Here is a 22,500-nt window from a genome sequence, read left to right as displayed (position 1 = left end):
GGGGGTGGGGTGGGGGGGCTGTGGGGGGCAGTTCAGGGTCCGGCCCTTGTTGAGGGGCCGCCACGCACCCTGTAACGATTGTTGGAGTTTTAACGACCTATCGGCGCCTACACCCTTAAGGTCAAAAACACCCTGTAAATTACTGTCCCAGTATAAATATTGGCCCCGGTGCCAGGCTGATATATACACCACCACCACCACCCCCGTCCCCCACCCCCCTCCCCCTTTCAGTTCAGGGGCTCTGAGCAGAAGTAGGCGATGACCCCAAACACAGGCTGACCCAGAGCGTTTTGAATCGCGGGGTGTCTGTGTCTGTCGACAGCGGAGATAGGGGAAAGGGTGACGGACAGACACACGACAACTGGGATCATGTTGACATCTATCACAGGTCAGGTCATTGAGATATATGTTGACATCTAACACAGGTCAGGTCATTGAGATACGTGTTGACATGTAACACAGGTCAGGTCATTGATATATATGTTGACATCTATCACAGGTCAGGTCACTGAGATATATGTTGACATCTAACACAGGTCAGGTCATTGAGATACGTGTTGACATCTATCACAGGTCAGGTCATTGAGATATATGTTGACATCTAACACAGGTAAGGTCATTGAGATACGTGTTGTCATCTAACACAGGTCACGTCACTGAGATACGTGTTGACATCTAACACAGGTAAGGTCATTGAGATATATGTTGACATCTAACACAGGTAAGGTCATTGAGATATGTGTTGACATCTAACACAGGTCAGGTCATTGAGATATGTGTTGTCATCTAACACAGGTCAGGTCATTGAGATATGTGTTGACATCTAACACAGGTAAGGTCATTGAGATATGTGTTGTCATCTAACACAGGTCAGGTCACTGAGATACGTGTTGTCATCTAACACAGGTAAGGTCATTGAGATACGTGTTGTCATCTAACACAGGTAAGGTCATTGAGATATGTGTTGTCATCTAACACAGGTAAGGTCATTGAGATATGTGTTGTCATCTAACACAGGTCAGGTCATTGAGATATGTGTTGTCATCTAACACAGGTCAGGTCATTGAGATGAATGTTGACATCTAACACAGTAAGGTCACTGATATATATGTTGACATGTAACACAGTACAGGTCACTGATACATATGTTGACATGTAACACAGTACAGGTCACTGATACATATGTTGACATGTAACACAGTAAGGTCACTGATATATATGTTGCCATGTAACACAGTACAGGTCACAGATACATATGTTGACATGTCACTGATATATATGTTGACATGTCACTGATATATATGCTGACATGTAACACAGTACAGGTCAATGATACATACGTTGACATGTAACACAGTACAGGTCACTGATACATACGTTGACATGTCACTGATATATATGTTGACATGTCACTGATATATATGTTGACATGTCACTGATATATATGTTGACATGTAACACAGTACAGGTCACTGATACATATGTTGACATGTCACTGATACATATGTTGACATGTAACACAGTAAGGTCACTGATACATATGTTGACATGTAACACAGTACAGGTCACTGATACATATGTTGACATGTAACACAGTACAGGTCACTGATACATATGTTGACATGTAACACAGTACAGGTCACTGATACATATGTTGACATGTAACACAGTACAGGTCACAGATACATATGTTGACATGTAACACAGTACAGGTCACCGCACAGGACGAGGATCTAGCCAGTGTCCAGGTCAGCTCTGACCCCTGTCCCCAGAGGGACAACCGGTCAGCTGACAGCCTCCCGTGGCATCAGACCAAGGAGCGGTCAGTGTCACAAGCCGCGCTCTGAGAGCTGCGCGTGAACATGACGCTGGATAAGCCACAGCGGCAGATCGTCCTGGTGTCAACGCTTGAACGGGGGGGTGTCTCCGGTCAGACTCTGAAGGAGAACTTGGGTCCGCGTCACTCCATTCTGAACTTCAGCAAAGTTGCATTGATTTACTGCCAGTTTCGCCAGTGCGTTACACAATATATCACCCCGTGCACAGCGAGGTGTCTGCTGGTGCTGCTGGAGCACGGGGTCTGATCGATGCCAGGGGCGGACTACTGGAGGACACTGATCCATCATCTGTTTTCACGGGACCTAGGGGAACCTGCTGCCCTGCTGACACGGAGAGACCGAGACCGAGAGAGAGACAGACAGACAGAACTTGGGTGCTTTTAGTGCACTAAGAATGTGCAAAGTTTCGCACCACAGTGTTGGCTCACATGCTTACCTCCCCTCTCCTGTGGAGGATTATGGCCCTTGGAGGAGGACTGCCTCCTCGTGACAGTCATCATGATCAACACTGTGTCCATGATCAACATGATCAACACTGTAGCCATGATCAACACTGTGTACATGATCAACATGATCAACACTGTAGCCATGATCAACACTGTAGCCATGATCAACGCTCAATACTGTAGCCATGATCAACACTGTATCCATGATCAACACTCAATACTGTATCCATGATCAACACTGTATCCATGATCAACACTCAACACTGTAGCCATGATCAACACTGTATCCATGATCAATACTGTAGCCATGGTCAACACTGTATCCATGATCAACACTCAATACTGCAGCCATGATTAACACTGTATCCATGATAAACATGATTAACACTGTAGCCATGATCAACATGATCAACACTGTAGCCATGATCAACACTGTTTGTTTTTTGTTAACTCTTTACCTATTTACTGTTTGGTGGCGTGTTTCAGCCCTGAACAGCAGAACATTGGGACAATATCACTGTGGCTTCAGTTCGGACTGCACTCTCTGTCAGGGTGTCACTGGTTTTCCTGAACAAAAGCAGCAAGTCTGAAGAGGAAGAAATCCAAATACCAAATGTTGACTCGTCTGTAATCGATGCCAGGCTACTAGTGAGGACACGATCCTCTGTTTCACGGACCAGGGGACCTGTGCTCTGCTTATCTCGGAGGTGACGAGACCGTATGGACGTCGACAGACTTTGCTTTATCACTGTGTAAATTACCTCACAGGTGAGCTTCACTGCATACCTCCCCTCTACACTGTGGGTTATCCCTGGAGGGACGCCTTCCTCTGACATCCTGAACCTGTTCCATGTCTAACCTCAGAGACGGGTACATGCCCTTCACTGACATCACAACCTGTAAGCCTGTCCTTACCATGATGCAAGCCTTCACTGTACCAATCACCCCTGTACTCTGTCACTATATCACACATACAGACCTTCACTGAATACTGACCTGTAAGCTGTCTCCTCAGTGATGACAGACCCCTCCACTGTATCCTGAACGTGTAAGCCTGATCAATCTGTGCAGGTGAACACGTCCTGCCCACTCAATCTGACCTGTAACACTGTCTTACTCAGCCTTGACCTGTACACTGGTCATACCTCAGTGAGGTGACAGCCCTTCACTGACATCCTGACCTGTACACTGTGTCTTACCTCAGTGAGGGTGACAGCCCTTCACCGACATCCTGACCTGTACACTGTGTCATACCTCAGTGAGGTGACAGCTCTTCACTGACATCCTGACCTGTACACTCTGTCTTACCTCAGTGAGGTGACAGCCCTTCACTGACATCCTGACCTGTAAGCTCTGTCTTACCTCACTGCCCAACATACACATCAGTAGCTGCCAAAGGATTGAGTCACGTATTGACAGATTTCCTGTTTCCTATCTTTAAAAAAAAGAAGAAAAATTGTTGTTGTTGTTTTTTGTTGTTGTTGTTTTTGTTTTCGTTTGGTTTTCCTTGTCATTTTTCTTTTCTTTTATCTGGTAATACAGATGTACCTTTACAGCGCTCAAAGGTCATATGCTAATAACAGGGTCATAAAGATCACCAGGACTGCTCATCCCCAGATATATATAGAGAGAGAGACAGACAGACAGACAGACAGAGACAGAGACAGAAAGAGAGTGAGAGAGAGAGACAGAGACAGAGAGACAGAGAGAGACAGAGACACACAGAGAGACAGAGACAGAGAGAGACAGAGAGAGTAAACTTTATCCCCCTGTCCACTTGCACTTCGGACGATCGACCACGTGATCACAGGAGTGTGTTCTCATTGGGCCAGCGGGCCCTCTCCGCCAGTTTATTGACCAAGGGAGCTTACCGGGCTGTCTGCTAAACACCCCCCACCCCCACCCCCAACCCCCCCCCCCCTACTTTTTCCCGTCTATTGACTCAGTAGTCTTACCTTACTTTCTACCCGCGGTGGCCCAAAGCTCCGGGATCAAGCGATCTCTTCGACGAGAAGTTTGGTGAGGACATAGCGGGAAGTTCATAAGGGGGGTAAGTACAGTGGTAAGGGCGGTGGATGGAATGGGGAGGGGCTGATAAGGGGGCAGGGAGGCGGGGTAGGTGTGTGTGTGTGTTTGTGTGGAGGGGGGGGGGGGGAGGCTATGATTGAAGGAAACGATATTACAGTCAGGGAGAAAGACGGCGGCAAGGGGGGGGGGGGGGAGAGGGAGTAGGGAGGGTGGGGGGGGAGGTGGGGAAGGAAGGAGAGGGTGTAAGAAACAAACAGAAACAGTGTGGCAGACAGACGGACAGACAGACTGACTGACTGGTTGACTAAGATAGACTGACAGACAGAGACAAAGAGAGACACACATAGAGACAGACAGACAGACTGACAGAGACAGAGACAGACAGACAGACTGTCAGAGACAGAGAGATATAGACAGACAGAGAGAGACACACACATTGAGACAGACAGACAGACTAACAGACTGAGACAGACAGACAGAGACTGAGACAGACAGACAGACAAAGACAGACTGAGACAGACAGACAGACAGACTAACAGAGACTGAGACAGACAGACAGACAGACAGACTGGCAGAGACAGACACACACACACACACACACACTGGACACACACACACACACACACACAGACTGGACACACACACACACACACACACACACAGACAAAGACAAGGACTGAGACAGATATACAGAGACACACACAGACGGACAGAGACAGACAGACAGAGAGGGGGAGTTAGAGAGACAGAGACAGAGACAGAAGAGGGACAGACAGACAGAGAGGGACAGAGGCAGAGAGAGATAGACAGACAGACAGACAGACAGACAGAGAGGGACAGAGACAGTGGCAGACAGACAGACAGACAGAGAGAGACAGAGACAGTGGCAGACAGACAGACAGAAACACATGACTTGTCCATTGCTGACTGGTCCAGACAATGAAATCATATGTTCACACTCACGGGAGGAAGAAGTGGTGGCTGAATGACGTCATCAACATTCACCTCTCTGCGAGTCGCCTGTTCTGGTTTCCCCTGTTCCTGATTCCCCTGTTCCTGTTTTCCCTGTTCCTGATTCCCCTGTTCCTTATTCCCCTGTTCCTGTTTTCCCTGTTCCTGATTTCCCTCATTCCCCTGTTCCTGATTCCCCTGTTCCTGATTCCGCTGTTCCTGATTCCGCTGTTCCTGATTCCCCTGTTCCTGATTCCCCTGTTCCTGATTCCCCTGTTCCTCATTTCCCTGTTCCTGATTCCCCTAATTCCCCTGTTCCTGATTCCCCTCATTCCCATGTTCCTGATTCCCCTGTTCCTGTTTTCCCTGTTCCTGATTCCCCTCATTCTCCTGTTCCTGATTCCCCTGTTCCTGATTCCCCTGTTCCTGATTCCCCTCATTCCCCTGTTCCCGATTCCCCTCATTCCCCTGTTCCTGATTCCCCTCATTCTCCTGTTCCTGATTCCCCTCATTCCCCTGTTCCTGATTCCCCCTGTTCCTGTTTCCCCTGTTCCTGATTCCCCTCATTCCCATGTTCCTGATTCCCCTCATTCCCATGTTCCTGATTCCCCTGTTCCTGATTCCCCTGTTCCTGATTCCCCTCATTCTCCTGTTCCTGATTCCCCTCATTCCCCTGTTCCTGATTCCGCTGTTCCTGATTCCCCTGTTCCTGTTTTCCCTGTTCCTGATTCCCCTGTTCCTCATTTCCATGTTCCTGATTCCCCTAATTCCCCTGTTCCTGATTCCCCTCATTCCCATGTTCCTGATTCCCCTGTTCCTGTTTTCCCTGTTCCTGATTCCCCTCATTCCCATGTTCCTGATTCCCCTGTTCCTGTTTCCCCTGTTCCTGATTCCCCTCATTCCCCTGTTCCTGATTCCCCTCATTCTCCTGTTCCTGATTCCCCTCATTCTCCTGTTCCTGATTCCCCTCATTCCCCTGTTCCTGATTCCCCCTGTTCCTGTTTCCCCTGTTCCTGATTCCCCTCATTCCCCTGTTCCTGATTCCCCTCATTCCCATGTTCCTGATTCCCCTGTTCCTGATTCCCCTGTTCCTGATTCCGCTGTTCCTGATTTCCCTGTTCCTGTTTCCGCTGTTCCTGATTCCCCTGTTCCTGATTCCGCTGTTCCTGATTCCCCTGTTCCTGATTCCCCTCATTCCCCTGTTCCTGATTCCGCTGTTCCTGATTCCCCTGTTCCTGATTCCCCTGTTCCTGTTTCCCCTGTTCCTGATTCCCCTCATTCCCCTGTTCCTGATTCCCCTGTTCCTGATTCCCCTAATTCCCCTGCTCCTGATTCATTATGACTGCAGTTCGTCTATGTACATGTTTGGTGTGCCGTCCGAAAGCTGTGAGAGAGGCTTCTCCGCCCTGGTACCTGTCCCCATAGAGGTCAGTGAGGCAGACACCTGTCCCCATAGAGGTCAGTGAGGCTGACACCTGTCCCCATAGAGGTCAGTGAGGCTATGACACCTGTCCCCATAGAGGTCAGTGAGGCTGACACCTGTCCCCATAGAGGTCAGTGAGGGTGTGACACCTGTCCCCATAGAGGTCAGTGAGGCTGACACCTGTCCCCATAGAGATAAGTGAGGCTGACACCTGTCCCCATAGAGGTCAGTGAGGCTGACACCTGTCCCCATAGAGGTCAGTGAGGCTGACACCTGTCCCCATAGAGGTCAGTGAGGCTATGACACCTGTCCCCATAGAGGTCAGTGAGGCTGACACCTGTCCCCATAGAGGTCAGTGAGGCTATGACACCTGTCCCCATAGAGGTCAGTGAGGCTATGACACCTGTCCCCATAGAGGTCAGTGAGGCTGACACCTGTCCCCATAGAGGTCAGTGAGGCTGACACCTGTCCCCATAGAGGTCAGTGAGGCTGACACCTGTCCCCATAGAGATACGTGAGGCTGACACCTGTCCCCATAGAGGTCAGTGAGGCTGACACCTGTCCCCATAGAGGTCAGTGAGGCTGACACCTGTCCCCATAGAGGTCAGTGAGGCTATGACACCTGTCCCCATAGAGGTCAGTGAGGCTATGACACCTGTCCCCACAGAGGTCAGTGAGGCTATGACACCTGTCCCCATAGAGGTCAGTGAGGCTGACACCTGTCCCCATAGAGGTCAGTGAGGCTGACACCTGTCCCCATAGAGGTCAGTGAGGCTATGACACCTGTCCCCATAGAGAGGAGGAGGAGGGTAAGGGGGGGGGGGGCCGTCTCCAGGTGACGGCCACTTCATTCCAGCAGGCTGCCATCACTTTCTCATCATCACGCCGGGAATGACCCTGTCTGATCCCTCTCTGATGTGTGGAGACAGAGAGAGGGGGGGAGGGAGAGGGAGGGAGGGGGAGGGAGAGGGAGAGAGGAGGGAGGGGAGGGAGGAGAGAGAGAGTGGGCGTGAGGGGGATAGAGAGACAGGGAGGTTTGAGGGGAGAGAGAGAGAGGGGGTGAGGGGAGAGAGAGAGACGGGGGTGAGGGGGAGAGAGAGAGGGAGAGAGAGAGGGGATGGGGGTGGAGAGAGAGAGAGGCAGACAAAAGACAAAGAGAGAGGGAGAGAGAGAGGGAGACAGACAGACAGACAGTTGACAGAATTAAGACAAACATGCCTTTAGTGACTTACCCGTGCGTACCCCTGTCTCTTCAAACACCTCGCGCACAGCCGTGGAATCTGCAACACACACACACACACACACACACACACACACACACACACACACACAACACACACACACACACACACACACCATTTAACCAGTTGTTTTTGTTGCAGGTAGCTTCTTTCTTAATCGAAGCAGTCGAAAATATGGATGGATCAATCAATCAATTAAAACTGAATGAACGAAGGAACGAATGAATGAAGGAAGGAAGGAAAGAACTACAGTCACTGGCAGGTGGTACACGTCAGTTCAGGAAGCCTGACTTCACGAGTTCCTGTTTCATGTACGACCAGAAAATTAATATTCTGTCATCTGCTCGCTAGAGGATAATCATTGAAAGAAATCCGATTTTGAGTCTTGCGGACCACGGACAATCAATCAATCAATCTGTTCATCTATATATCTATCTATATATCAATCTAACTACCTACCTGCCTACCTCAGTACCTATCTTTCTGTCTATATGTCTATCTACCTACCTACCTACCTACCTCAGTTCCTATCTTTCTGTCTATATGTCTATCTACCTACCTACCTACCTCAGTTCCTATCTTTCTGTCTATATATCTACCTACCTACCTACCTACCTACCTACCTCAGTTCCTATCTTTCTGTCTATATATCTACCTACCTACCTACCTCAGTTCCTATCTTTCTGTCTATATATCTACCTACCTACCTACCTACCTCAGTTCCTATCTTTCTGTCTTTATATATATATATATATATATATATATATATATATATATCTACCTACCTACCTACCTACCTCAGTTCCTATCTTTCTGTCTATATATCTACCTACCTACCTACCTACCTCAGTTCCTATCTTTCTGTATATATATATATATATATATATATATATATATATATATATATATACCTACCTACCTACCTACCTCAGTTCCTATCTTTCTGTCTTTATATCTACCTACCTACCTCAGTTCCTATCTTTCTGTCTTTATATCTACCTACCTACCTACCTCAGTTCCTATCTTTCTGTCTTTATATCTACCTACCTACCTACCCACCTCAGTACCTATCTTTCTGTCTATATATCTGTCTACCTACCTACCTACCTCAGAACCTCTCTCTCTCTCTCTCTCTCTCTCTCTCTCTCTCTCTCTCTCTCTCTCTATATATATATATATATATATATATATATATACCTACCCTCCTACCTACCTCAGCACCTATCTATCTCTCTCTCCCCACACCCCCTCAGCCTGGTTCCCTGCACACCCCCTCCAATCCCCCTCCCCCCCCCCCCCCTCACCCCCACCACCCCCAGGCCCTGTCAAAACACACAGCGCACAGAAGGCAGAAGACATGGCAGCACTGCCACAGGCCAAACCGCTGCCGCCGGGCTGGGACCACCGTTCCAGTTTTACATCAGCGGGAACGGGCCGACAGAGGGCGCGGGGGACGTGACGACACAGCCAGGCCGCTCAGCACATCAAAGACATCGATAATGACCTCCCCTGCCTGCCCGGCCTGCTCCCCTATTGTCCGCCCCCCGGCACAAGGCACGACCCGACCAGGCAGCGGTAATGGACACGGGGCCTGAACTCTGTACCCCTAACTCACACGGGAGGACGGCGGTGTTGTGCGAGGAGGGGGGGGGGGTAAGGGGGGGGGGGGGGGTTGACCAGAGAGGAGACGTGTGAGAGAATCCCACGTCTGTACTTTGACCAGCCAACCATGTGGACATCCATCACCTTGGGGAGTCGATCCCCGGGGCAGAGGTTCAACACTTGGGTCTGCAGGAGCCCCCTGTTGGGAATGGCCGGAGATGCTGTTGTTGTTGGATTATTTTCACTGCTGCCAGGCGAGCTTGCGGGCCTGTGGGGACCATCCCAACACCGACTGTCCTAAGGCCCTCTTGGCCGAGAGAATGGGGATGTAACTTGGGCAAGACACTCCACGGTCATCAAATTCTAGCTCTGATGGCCACAGCAGGGCACGACAGCCATGCATACCACGCGCAGCATTAATGAGGGTAAAGAAGGGAGAAGAGTGTTTTTTTTGGGGGGTGGGCAATATAATAGTGGTGGTACCCTGGTCTTCTGAACACACACACACACACACACACACACACACACACACACACACACACACACACACACACACACACACACACACACACACACACACACACACACACACACACACACACACACACACACACACACACACACACAGGGAGTTCCGAGGGAGCGACATGCTCTCCTCAGGGAGAACAGCCCCAATTTCAGACACAGAAATACGTTGTTGAGTCAAAATGTGCTAAATCGCAATACATTACTATGCAATACAACGTAAATACAATAAAATTCATTAACAGGCATCACAATACAATACAATGCAATACAATACAATACAAATACACAATTCGTGTGTCAGATCTTCTGTGTGATTAACCTGTAAAGAATGATATCACTCCTCCTTCTTCTTCTTCTTCGTCTTCTTGGTCTTCTAGAAAACGTTCAGTTTTCTTCTTGTTCATAAAAAAAATCTTCACCGAGAAAAACGACCAAATAACCATAAAGCAAACGAGACTGGGTGGGCTCAAAGTCAAAACACGAACGATTTGATGGGCTGACTAACGAAGCTCTTTCAGTTATACTGGGTTTGCGTTTTCCTCATCCACACATCAATCATAACATCATCAAACACTTCACGCTTCAGCTTTGAAAAGATGACGAGGTCGCTCTATTACATTAACCTTTTTCCAGTCGAGGAAACAGTGACAAAATGAAAACAGAGAGAGAGAGAGGGAGAGAGAGAGAGAGAGAGAGAGAGAGAGTGTGTGTGTGTGTGTGTGTGTGTGTGTGTGTGTGTGTGTGTGTGTGTGCGTGTGTGTGTGTGCTTCACCAAGCCAGTCAGTTCAATGACTACATTGCTTCACCAAGCCAGTCAGTTCAATGACTACATTACTTCACCAAGCCAATCAGTTCAATGACTACATTACTTCACCAAGCCAATCAGTTCAATGACTACATTACTTCACCAAGCCAGTCAGTTCAATGACTACATTACTTCACCAAGCCAGTCAGTTCAATGACTACATTACTTCACCAAACCAGTCAGTTCAATGACTACATTACTTCACCAAGCCAGTCAGTTCAATGACTACATTACTTCACCAAGCCAGTCAGTTCAATGACTACATTACTTCACCAAGCCAGTCAGTTCAATGACTACATTACTTCACCAAGCCAGAAGTCAGTTCAATGACTACAATACTTCACCAAGCCAGTCAGTTCAATGACTACATTACATTACTTCAACAAGCCAGTCAGTTCAATGACTACATTACTTCACCAAGCCAGAAGTCAGTTCAATGACTACATTACTTCACCAAGCCAGTCAGTTCAATGACTACATTGCTTCACCAAGCCAGAAGTCAGTTCAATGACTACATTACTTCACCAAACCAGTCAGTTCAATGACTACATTACTTCACCAAGCCAGTCAGTTCAATGACTACATTGCTTCACCAAGCCAGTCAGTTCAATGACTACATTACTTCACCAAGCCAGTCAGTTCAATGACTACATTACTTCACCAAACCAGTCAGTTCAATGACTACATTACTTCACCAAGCCAGTCAGTTCAATGACTACATTGCTTCACCAAGCCAGTCAGTTCAATGACTACATTGCTTCACCAAGCCAGAAGTCAGTTCAATGACTACATTACTTCACCAAGCCAGTCAGTTCAATGACTACATTACTTCACCAAGCCAGAAGTCAGTTCAATGACTACATTACTTCACCAAGCCAGTCAGTTCAATGACTACATTACTTCACCAAGCCAGTCAGTTCAATGACTACATTGCTTCACCAAGCCAGTCAGTTCAATGACTACATTGCTTCACCAAGCCAGTCAGTTCAATGACTACATTGCTTCACCAAGCCAGTCAGTTCAATGACTACATTGCTTCACCAAGCCAGTCAGTTCAATGACTACATTACTTCACCAAGCCAGTCAGTTCAATGACTACATTGCTTCACCAAGCCAGTCAGCCAGTGTGGGGAGTGAGGTGTCAAGTCAAGTCAAGTCAAGATGTTATTTCATGATGGTAAATTGAATAAGCAACAAGTGCTTTTTTACATCAAGCCATCAATGAAAAATAAAAATAAAAATAAATAAATAAAAATTAAAAAGAAGGAAAAAAAACAGAAGAAAAAGTAGGAGAGAGGGAGAGAGTGAGAGAGAGAGAAAGAGAGACAGAGAGAAGAAACAAGCAGATGAAGAGGAACAATAACAACAAAATGCATATATATATATATACAAGAATATTGTGATAAAGAAATACACAATTGCATTTCCATTTCACACACACACACAAACACAAACACACACACGCGCACGCACACACACACATGCGCGCGCGCACACGCACACACACACACACCACTGAACACAAATTCTCGGACACAATTACACCATGCCATCCCATCCACATGCACATGTTCCCCCCTATAGTGCAAAATCCTTGCCAATACAAGCATATACAAAACATTTCACAATTAATACGAATATTAGACTAACGGATCAAAATTTGTATTACAGTTAATTATTTTCAATGAGGTGATTCTGCAGATTTTTCTTAAACACGTTTTTATTTACGATACTTTTCAGAGTGAGTGGGAGATTATTCCATAAATTTCCACCAGAATACAGAAAACTGGATTTGTAAAGATTGTTTCTTGGTCTGGGTATGCAGAGTATGTGGTTGTGTCTGTGTTCATTAGTTTTAAATGTATCTGCAATCTTTTTTTGAGCATTTCCATACATAACATTATGCATGCAAACAGCTTTGTTGAAGTACAGCCTGTTGTGAAAGGATAATATATTAAGTTGTTTATAGTCTATTGGGGTCAGGGAGTTCGGTTTTAACAATACTATTTTCAGTGCTCTTTTATACATACGGTGAATAAACTTTAAGTTTGAGAGGCTACAGCTGTCCCATAAAGTTGACACATAATCGATTACTGGCAGAATATGTGCACAGAAGAAAAGCTTTCGTGAATGGACATTAAGGATCTTTTTGATTTTTGCTAGTTGAAGTATTCTGTTTGAGAGACGTTTACTTAAGTACTTCGTATGATCAGTCCAAGATAGATCTTTATCAATAATAACACCCAGAATTTTGTGTGAATCTACCTCTTCAATTTTACTGACGCCTAGGAAAAGTGGTTTGAAGTTGTGTTTCCTTTTTTGTCTTTTTTGTCGTGCACATACATACATGCACTTCGTTTTCTGAGCATTCAATGGCATGTGATTCAAGTGTGTCCAGTCATTAAGTTTCAGAATATCATCTTGGAGTTCATTAGTCAGTTTACTGGCGTCTGAATTGCTTGAATGTAAGGATGTGTCATCTGCAAACATTTCACATTTACATTTCATATAACAAGGAAGTCATTAACATCAGTGGAGAATAAAATTGGCCCTAGGATGGATCCCTGTGGTACTCCATGTTTAATAGATGTAAAATTTGAGGTTTGATTATTTATTTTTATTAACTGTCCTATCAGAAAGAAAAGATTGTATAAGGTGAATATACTCTGCTGGTAATTTATAAGTTTCTAATTTACGTAGTAACAAGGAGTGATTCATTACATCAAAAGCTTTTTCAAAATCTATGAAAAGGAGACCTGTGAATTTATTTTCATTTATGTTATGTAGAAGATTGTCAGTGAGTTGTATGAGGGCTGTATGACAAGAATGACTTTTACGGAAACCAGACTGCTCTTCATGGATCTTATCGTTGTCAAATAGATAAGAATATAAACATTTTTGCAAATGTTTTTCAATGGGTTTAGACAGTGCAGACAAGACTGAAACTGGCCTATAGTTAGATGGATCAGAAGAATCACCTGATTTGTACAGTAGAATGACTCTAGCCTGCTTGAATTTAGAAGGAAAACATTTCTTATTGATACACAAATTATAAAGATATGTCAGAGTATCTACAATAACAGGAAAAGAAAGCTTTAATATCTGTCCATCTAACCCGTCCAAATCACGTGTGCCAGATTGTTTTAGTTGTGATAGGCTTTGACATACATCCAAGGTGTGGGGAGGGAGGAGGTGTGGGGGGTGAGGTGTGGGGAGAGGGGTGAGGTGAGCGGGGGAGATGTGGGGAAGGGGGTGGTGTAGGAAGGGGGGAGGTGTGGGTGAGGTGAGGTGTGGGGGGCGGGGTGTGGGAAGACGGAGGTGTGCGGAGGGGGGTGAGGTGTGGGGGTGAGGTGTGGGGGTGAGGTGAGGTGATGTGTGGTGGGGGGAGGGAGGTGTGGGGAGGGGTGAGGTGAGGTGATGTGTGTGGGGGGCGGGGTGTGGGAAGACGGAGGTGTGCGGAGGGGGGTGAGGTGTGGGGGTGAGGTGAGGTGATGTGTGGTGGGGGGAGGGAGGTGTGGGAAGACGGAGGTGTGCGGAGGGGGGTGAGGTGTGGGGGGTGAGGTGTGGGGGTGAGGTGAGGTGATGTGTGGTGGGGGGAGGGAGGTGTGGGAAGACGGAGGTGTGCGGAGGGGGGTGAGGTGTGGGGGGTGAGGTGTGGGGGTGAGGTGAGGTGATGTGTGGTGGGGGGAGGGAGGTGTGGGAAGACGGAGGTGTGCGGAGGGGGGTGAGGTGTGGGGGGTGAGGTGTGGGGGTGAGGTGAGGTGATGTGTGGTGGGGGGAGGGAGGTGTGGGAAGACGGAGGTGTGCGGAGGGGGGTGAGGTGTGGGGGGTGAGGTGTGGGGAGGGGTGAGGTGAGGTGATGTGTGGTGGGGGGGGGGAGGTGTGGGGAGACGGAGGTGTGCGGAGAAGGGTGAGGTGTGGGGGGTGAGGTGTGGGGAGGAGGGTGAGGTGAGTGGGGAGATGTGGGGAGGGGGGTGGTGTGGGGAGGGGGGTGAGGTGTGGGGGGTGAGGTGTGGGGAGGGGGGAGGTGAGGGGGGAGGTGTGGGGAGGGGGGGGAGGTGTGGGGAGGGGGGGAGGTGAGGGGGGAGGTGTGCGAATGGGGTGAGGTGTGTGGAGGAGGGATGCGGGGAGGGGGGTGAAGGGTGGGGAGGGGGGTGAGGCGGGGAGGGGGGTATGAAGGTGGGGGGGGGGAGTGTGGGAAGGTGTGGGAAGGGGGTTGAGGTGTGGGGAGGAAGGTGTCACTGTGATGGATGAAGGTGGCGGGGCCCAGATCAAAGAGAACTGAAGCATTGTCCTGACAGCTCGCATCCCAGACAGGCAGGGAGGGAGGGAGGGAAAGGGGAGGGGGAGGAGGGGAGGAATGGGGGTGTGTGTGTGGGGGGGGGGGGTAGTGCCCCCTTCACCTCTCTGCGAGGTGTGGAACCACTAGCTCGCTGGCTTAGTCGGCCACGTCAGGCCTTCTGTGTGGTGGTGGTGGTGTGTGTGTGTGTGTGTGTGTGTGTGTGTGTGTGTTGTTGTTGTTGTTGTTGTTGTTGTTGATGATGTTATAGAGGTTGGTGATCTTGATGGTGGTGGTGGTGGTAGTAATGGTGTGTGTGTGTGTGTGTGTGTGTGTGTGTGTGTGTTGTTGTTGTTGTTGTTGATGTTGTAGAGGTTGTTGCTCTTGGTAGTGGTGGTGGTATTGTTGTTGTTGTTGTTGTGATGGTAGTAATGTTATTGTTATTGGTGGTGGTGGTGGTATTGTTGTTGTTGTTATTATGTTGTTCTGCATGTTGTTCTCCATCATGGTGGTGTGTTGTTGTGTTGTGGTGGTGGTGTTATCATTACCACCCTCAGCACCAGCAGTAGTAGTAGTAGTAGTAATGGTTGTGGTAATAGTACGCTGTGTGTGTGTGTGTGTGTGTGTGTGTGTGTGTGTACAATCAGTGCAGTCATGTCCAACTTACCAATGTCTTCCCCCAGATCTGCCAGTCCGCCTGGAAACTTCCACAGAGTGTGCTGCACACACACACACACACACACACACACACACACACACACACACACGCACGCACACACACACACACACACACACAAATTCGTATAAACTACACATTCATTTCTATAAAAAAAATCAAATTAAATTAAAAATTAAAAACGTGCACACACAATGCGCTACGACTTGCATAACACAGTCAGTCGATAACTTTCTCAAAATAGTTTCAAACCGAGGGTTCAGCAATGTAAGGGAGGCAATCGTATTTGCGTCATAAAAATCGTATGTGGTTATTTCCCTTTACATTCCTTGGTTCGCCCCTCTCACTCGCTCTCACACATCCGCTCGCACGCACACACACAATATGTATATTTTGTGTGATGATTCGCCAAAGACAGCCACACACAGACTTCTGTCCTGCTGATATCCACCACACCCTGTGAAAAGGTTTTCACAAAACTGTCAATGCATTTCTTTTCACAGCAGCTCAAAGTGAAACGGATCCCTTGGGACATGCAAAGAGATGAGGGTGAGGAGTGGAAAACACAGACATTTTCATCTTTCACTTATTGTGTACACACCTTGAAAACCTCATACCGTTGCCACAGTGTTAAACATTTTCATCTTTCACTTATTGTATACACACCTTGAAAACCTCATACCGTTGCCACAGTGTTAAACATTTTCATCTTTCACTTATTGTGTACACACCTTGAAAACCTCATACCATTGCCACAGTTTTATCTCCATGGGATACATCATTCGTGGAGACCAGAAAATTCTCCAACTGTTTATAGAAATCATTGGTTGAAAGTGTCTTCTGCTTTTCATTTACGTGCTGGTTTCACAACCTTGGAGTTCAAGATAAAAAAAAAAGTTAACTCAGGACCGTGAGAGTCTGTTCAAAAATTGTATGAGAGCATCTAAGAATAAACTGATTTAAAAAAAGATTAAGTGATCATTTCTGAGATCAGCAAATGCTTCTCTTTTTTTTCTCTCTTTTTTTTTCTTTTTTTTTTCTAAAGACCTGGCATATTTGATTTGATTTCATTCATGCTGCAGGGCTGAATTCTATTCTTACCCAACCAGTTGTTTCAACAGTTTGATTTGCTAGCCTGGAGTTGACATTTTATAATGCTTTCTATTGAGACCAACGGTTTCAATCATGTATGTATGTGAATATTAATGGCAATGAATTACATCATTTTGACAGTTCCTATGATGAATGTTCATGTGATTATCAATACTAATGATTTGAAAACATTAATCAATAATCTTTCTAGGTGCATGAATCTTAATTCAATTGTGTGATGTTAAATTAATTACTTTGTGTGTTTCACTCTTCAAGCTTGCAGCTCAAAGGATAGCTCATTACTGCCTTAAACAGGATAATAGCAGTAGTAGTAGTGGTAGGAGTAGTAGTAGTAGTAGTAAAAGGAGGAGGAGTAATACTACCATTAACATGATTATTATAATTGAGTTCGCTCACGGCGATGCGTACAGCTGCTAATTCTCTACCCAGAAGCTGCGCTGAAGAAGCCGGCCGGATCGCCGACGAAAAGCTACGCAAGTGAGTAGCCTTCTTTGACTGAGAGATCGGTTTAAGTTGGTAGTCATTATTATAATGGTTATTATCATCATCGTTATTATTATTATCATCATCATCACAGATACACACACATAAACACACACACACACACACACACAGGACTGAAGGGCTATATCTCCTCCCAAGACTCGCTGTTCACAGTACCCGTGTGCATCACAACAGCGCACTCGGCTCCACTCAGTTTAACTGGAAAGTAAAGTGTGTTTGTGTTCCATTGCTCGAGCTCCCTGCTGCAATACTGGGGCTTACGTGTGAAAGTACAATTCTTGTTGCTGCTGTTGTTGTTGTTGGTGGTGGTGGTGGCGGTGGTGCTGGTGCTGGTGGTGGCATGGTGTGGTGTTGTGTGTGAGTGTGTGTGTGTCTGTGTGTGTGTGTGTGTGTGTGTCTCTGTGTGTGTGTGTGTGTGTGTGTGTGTGTGTGTGTGTGTGTGTGTGTGTGTGTGTGTGTGTGTGCGCGCACGCACACATGCGTATGTGCTTGCCAGTGTTCACATCTGTCTACATATGTGCCTGCGCAGATAAGTTAGTGAGTGTGCACACAGAATGCTTGTGTTCAATCATGTGTTTGTGTATCTATGTGAGTTCTTACAGGTGTTCAACCATGTGTTTGTGTATCTGTGTATATTCTTACAGGTGTTCAACCATGTGTTTGTGTATCTGTGTATGTTCTTACAGGTGTTCAACCATGTGTTTGTGCATCTGTGTATATTCTTACAGGTGTTCAACCATGTGTTTGTGTATCTGTGTATGTTCTTACAGGTGTTCAACCATGTGTTTGTATATCTATGTATATTCTTACAGGTGTTCAACCATGTGTTTGTGTATCTGTGTATGTTCTTACAGGTGTTCAACCATGTGTTTGTATATCTATGTATATTCTTACAGGTGTTCAACCATGTGTTTGTGTATCTGTGTATGTTCTTACAGGTGTTCAACCATGTGTTTGTATATCTATGTATATTCTTACAGGTGTTCAACCATGTGTTTGTGTATCTGTGTAAGTTCTTACAGGTATTGAACCATGTGTTTGTGTATCTATGTGAGTTGTTACAGGTGTTGAATCATGTGTTTGTAAACAGATCTATGGGCGGTCTTACAGGTCTGTTCTTGTCTTGCACAACCAGAACCTCCTTGGTGTCTTCTCGTATCACAATGCCTGCAACACCACAATCAGGACGATGTCAGTCACACCACAGGACTGAATTCTGCATAGCAACAATGACCACACACATGGCAACAATGACCACACACATGGCAACAATGACCACACACATGGCAACAATGACCACACACATGGCAACAATGACAACACACACGGCAACAATGACCACACACATAGCAACAATGACCACACACACGGCAACAATGACCACACACATGGCAACAATGACCACACACATGGCAACAATGACCACACACACATAGCAACAATGATCACACACACGGCAACAATGACCACACACATGGCAACAATGACCACACACACATAGCAACAATGATCACACACACGGCAACAATGACCACACACATGGCAACAATGACCACACACACATAGCAACAATGACCACACACATGGCAACAATGACCACACACATAGCAACAATGACCACACACATGGCAACAATGACCACACACACATAGCAACAATGATCACACACACGGCAACAATGACCACACACATGGAGATGAAGAGGAAAACGAATGAGACAATCCTAATACGTTAACCTCTAGAACTGAATGAACACTCTCTCTCTGAGTCTCCCTCTCTCTGTCTCTCTTCCAGTATTCCATGGTACATAACCCTTGTCACCTTCTCCACAAGTAAGACATCAACAGTCACCTCCCTTCACCCATTTCACTGTGAATCACACGGAGTCCCCAGCACTGTGGGATGGGAAGTATGGATGATAGGAGAGAAAGCTAACAAGTGGGTGGAACATCTGTCTCCCAAACTCTGTGCTAGGATTTACTTAGTCAGTCAGTCAGTCAGTCAGTTAGTATGGGTGATTGCAAACTAGGTATGTCTACACAGGCTCACACACACACACACACACACACACACACAACACACACACACGTACACACATGCGTGCGCTTGCGCATTCAAGCATGCATACTTATACACCACATACTAGTACACACAGACACACACTTCTTTAGACATAAAAAGAAACACTCACAAACACTCTCCACGTGTAATGATCAATAAAACCACACCACCTGCGGGGAACAGCTGTTGTGAAACGTCCGTCAGAACATATCAAATCTTTTGGAACACTTCATACACAGACCATTCAATTGTGTGACCCTAGACCATTTCCATGACTGACTGCAATGACCATTCACACATCATCCCAGTGTGTGTGTGTGTCAACGTGTGTCTGCATGTTTTACATTTATTTGCTTATTTATCTTTTTTTTTCTTTTGTGTGTGTGTGTGTGTGCGCGCGTGCGCCTAGAGTTGACTTAATCAAGATTTTGCGCCTTTTAAATATCATTATTATTAGTGGTAGTATTTTTATGTATTCATCTTTTATTTTTCTATTTTTCTATTTTATTTTATTTATCTTTTTTTTATATAAATTTTTGTTATTTTTTACTCTTTTTTTTTATTGATTTTTTTTTTTTTTCAAGGCCTGATTAAGCACGTTGGGTCACGCTGCTGGTCAGGAATCTGCTTGGCAGATGTGGTGTAGCGTATATGGATGTGACCGAACGCAGTGACGCCTCCTTGAGCCACTGATACTGATACATCACCACCATCACCACACACCAAAAAACAGTAACAACCCAACAACAACTAAAGAACAATAATCAAAACACCGGTAATGAAACAAACGACGACAGAAATAGTAATGCTGGCAGTGGCAGAGAGAGCATCATTCAGCAAAGATGGACAGAAATGTTCGTTCAGACGGGCGCAATAGCCGAGTGGTTAAAGCATTGGACTGTCAATCTGAGGGTCCCGGGTTCGAATCACGGTGACGGCACCTGGTGGGTAAAGGGTGGAGATTTTTACGATCTCCCAGGTCAACATATGTGCAGACCTGCTAGTGCCTGAACCCCCTTCGTGTGTATACGCAAGCAGAAGATCAAATGCGCACGTTAAAGATCCTGTAATCCATGTCAGCGTTCATTGGGTTATGGAAACAAGAACATACCCAGCATGCACACCCCCGAAAACGGAGTATGGCTGCCTACATGGCGGGGTAAGAACGGTCATACACGTAAAAGCCCACTCGTGTGCATACGAGTGAACGTGGGAGTTGCAGCCCACGAACGCAGAAAAAGAAGCAGAAGAAGAGGAGTTCGTTCACAATCAGGTCACGGACGTTCCGGGGGGAAAGAAAGCCCATGAAACGTGGTGAAGAAGACAGGCCTGGAGCAGGGGTGGACAGACAGACAAACCCACCGCACCACAAAGACAGCAGCACCATGGAAACCCCCACACCCACCCCCCCACCCCCGTCCCACTGACCTGACACGCCCAGCTGGTGGGTGGCAAATTGTGGAGTGCGATCGGCGCGGTCAGCGGGCAGCCAAAGCTTCAGCATGGCCTCAGATCCCTCAGCGTGGTGGAAGCGGAATCCCTGGGCTGCGGCACAAGGGATCAGGTGGCCTCTGTCCAGGGGCATCTTCAGCCACACTGCCGCCACGCCCTCCCTCCTCCACACACACAGGGACTCTGGACAAAAACAAGACAAAATATACATATATATATAGATAGATAGATACATCCATACAAATATTGGGTATGTCAATGAAGAGATCAATCACTGTATTTATGAATGTCATGCTGTGGTACTGCAATGAAAGAGTTGACAGTACATGCACACACACACACACACACACACACACACACACACATGTTATGCTGTGATGCTGCAACGAAAGAGGTGATAGTGTACACACACACACACACACACACACACAACTACAACAAACACACACAGACACATACACACACAAACGTACACACACAAACACACACACACACACACACACACACAATCTCAATAACAACAAACACACACAGACACAGACACACAGACACACACACACACACACACACACACACACACAAACACACACACACACACACACACACACACACCCTCACCTTTCAGCAGTGCAGTGAACTGATCCTGTCCCACACACACAGGCAGCTGAACCAAATCAACGGTCACTCCGCTATGTCGATCAGCCTCACCATGCAGAGGTGCCTCAGAGCTATGCTCTGACTTGAGCGATGATAACGAAATCTGTGGCGATGATTCCAGCACTGATGACGATGGTGAGTCTGAAGGTGACGGTGATTTAGAGCTGGTGGAACAGGTTCTTGCTGCACACTTGTGTTGTGCCATGACGCAGGAAACCGCAGGCGTTCGGCCTAAAATCAGTTTGTGGAGATGCTGCATCTGTAGCAGCCGTGCCAACAAGTGGTGGTGAAGCCAACACATGGTGAAACTGACGGCCTGGCACACCTCCGATCTGTCAACCTCAAGTCAAAAAGCCAGCAATATGTTTATCACCAGTAACTACACTTCCTATCTGTCAACCTCAAGTCAAAAAGCCAGCAATATCTTTATCACCAGTAACTACACCTCCTATCTGTCAACCTCAAGTCAAAAAGCCAGCAATATCTTTATCACCAGTAACTACACCTCCTATCTGTCAACCTCAAGTCAAAAAGCCAGCAATATGTTTATCACCAGTAACTACAGTTCCCACCTGTCTACCTCAAGTCAAAAAGCCAGCAGTATCTTTATCACCAGTAACTACAGCTCCTATCTGTCAACCTCAAGTCAGAAAGCCAGCAATATCTTTATCACCATTAACTACACCTCCTATCTGTCAACCTCAAGTCAAAAAGCCAGCAATATCTTTATCACCAGTAACTACAGCTCCTATCAACCTCAAGTCAGAAAGCCAGCAATATGTTTATCACCAGTAACTACAGTTCCCACCTGTCTACCTCAAGTCAAAAAGCCAGCAGTATCTTTATCACCAGTAATACACCTCCTATCTGTCAACCTCAAGTCAAAAAGCCAGCAA

At 46.6% G+C, this 22,500-nt stretch overlaps 1 protein-coding gene across 2 annotated transcripts in view; it reads right to left on the bottom strand.

Annotated features, from left to right (window-relative positions):
- LOC143298826 (nucleoside diphosphate-linked moiety X motif 6-like) overlaps positions 1-22,500 on the bottom strand; it is an 87,809-nt gene that overhangs the window by 63,013 nt on the left and 2,296 nt on the right. Inside the window, exons 2-6 of one of the 2 annotated variants that reach the window (XM_076611819.1) lie at positions 21,566-21,944; positions 20,924-21,130; positions 18,543-18,601; positions 15,809-15,860; positions 7,919-7,966 (exon numbers count right to left, since the gene is read on the bottom strand). In XM_076611819.1, the coding sequence (XP_076467934.1) occupies positions 7,919-7,966; positions 15,809-15,860; positions 18,543-18,601; positions 20,924-21,130; positions 21,566-21,905 (706 nt within the window). In that variant the 5' untranslated portion in view covers positions 21,906-21,944. The remainder of the gene's footprint in view (positions 1-7,918; positions 7,967-15,808; positions 15,861-18,542; positions 18,602-20,923; positions 21,131-21,565; positions 21,945-22,500) is intronic. The other variant, XM_076611820.1, reaches the window with a different exon arrangement.

The sequence above is a fragment of the Babylonia areolata genome, chromosome 24, assembly GCF_041734735.1.
Source record: "Babylonia areolata isolate BAREFJ2019XMU chromosome 24, ASM4173473v1, whole genome shotgun sequence".
NCBI lineage: Eukaryota > Metazoa > Mollusca > Gastropoda > Neogastropoda > Buccinidae > Babylonia > Babylonia areolata.
Note: the sequence above shows the minus strand (reverse complement) of the source record. Positions and strands in the feature narration are given on the sequence as shown.